Here is a 1,296-nt window from a genome sequence, read left to right on the forward strand (position 1 = left end):
TAAAGTGAGTGGAAAGGCATGCAAAACAAAGTAAGTCAAAAAAAAAGCCTGCAACAAGAGTAGGGATGAACAAATAAATAAAATGAGTGGAAAGACATGCAAGATAAAATAAGTTAAATTAAGAAAAAGAAACATGCAATGGACAATAAACAAATAAGTTAAGTGAGTAGAAAAAATGCGAAATAACGTCTAACAAAAGGAAAAAAAACCATACAATGTCAGCAATAATAGTAAACAGATAAGCAAAGTGAATGGAGAAGCATACAAAAGTAAAAACAGTAATGCAGCACATATGGACAACATGAATGGGACAGCAAAAAAGTATGGAAGAGATAAAGTTAAATAATATAAAGTGGAGAAGTAAAGAACGAATCAATTTATGATATCAAATCTGTTAATTAAAATATATAAATGAAAAAATTTTTTTTCAAAAAATTAATAGAAGAGAAGAGAAATTACATAAAGTAAATCAATTAGTTATTCCAAAACCTTCAAGTGAAGGAAAAAATGAAAATGGTGGAAAGAAGTCAAAGCAAAGTTATTTGTACAAATGGATAAAATTAAAGAATAAGAAACAAAAAGAATGAAATAAAGCAAATTCGCTTTTAAAATTTCTTTAAAATTTCTTTAAAAGCAACAAGCAATGAGGCAGATAAAAAGTGTGAAATGAATACCCTCTTGACAAAATGCAAATTGTCATCATTAAATAAAAAAATAAGTCGTACTTCGAATACAATAAATCAAAGCAGCAGAATATGTGCAAAAAATGTTATAAAATAAAACTAAAAATATTTCTTACGCTTAAAATTACAAAAGGATAGCTGTAATCACTAGTCTATGGACATCGAAAAATGAGAAGTAATAAAAAATGTCACAGAAAAATTCTGTAAATTTAAAAATTGTGATATGATAAATAAAAATAAATAAATAAATAATGAAAATCCAATCGAATAGAAATAGTACAATAAATGCAACGCAAAAATATGAAATGTAGCAAAATACAAAACACGACAAAATGCAAACAGTACAACATACACAGTGCAATAAAAAAGTACAACAAATATAGTATCTAAATACAATGAAAATACAAATATACAATAAATGCAATGTAATAAGCACAAAAGTTCAATTAAAATACAAACAATACAATACGCATATAAAACAATAAATATAATACAATAAGTATATTAAAAATACAAAAATACAACAAAAATACAAACAATAGACTGCACAATACAATACAAAAATACAAAATGTAGTAAAACAGAAAAATACGATAAATACAACACAAGAAAT

The 1,296-nt window shown here is 24.8% G+C and overlaps 1 protein-coding gene across 1 annotated transcript; it reads right to left on the reverse strand.

The window, feature by feature from the left end:
- Positions 1-1,125, reverse strand: LOAG_15736 (hypothetical protein; the record flags this gene model as incomplete). The annotated part of the gene is made up of 2 exons (XM_003151225.1): positions 1-371; positions 976-1,125. Coding segments are annotated over 2 exons (403 nt in total), but the record flags the coding sequence as incomplete, so codon positions are not given.
- Positions 1,126-1,296: the final 171 nt, after the last annotated feature.

The sequence above is a fragment of the Loa loa genome (genome assembly GCF_000183805.2).
Source record: "Loa loa unplaced genomic scaffold supercont3.2579, whole genome shotgun sequence".
Taxonomy (NCBI): Eukaryota; Metazoa; Nematoda; class Chromadorea; order Rhabditida; family Onchocercidae; genus Loa; species Loa loa.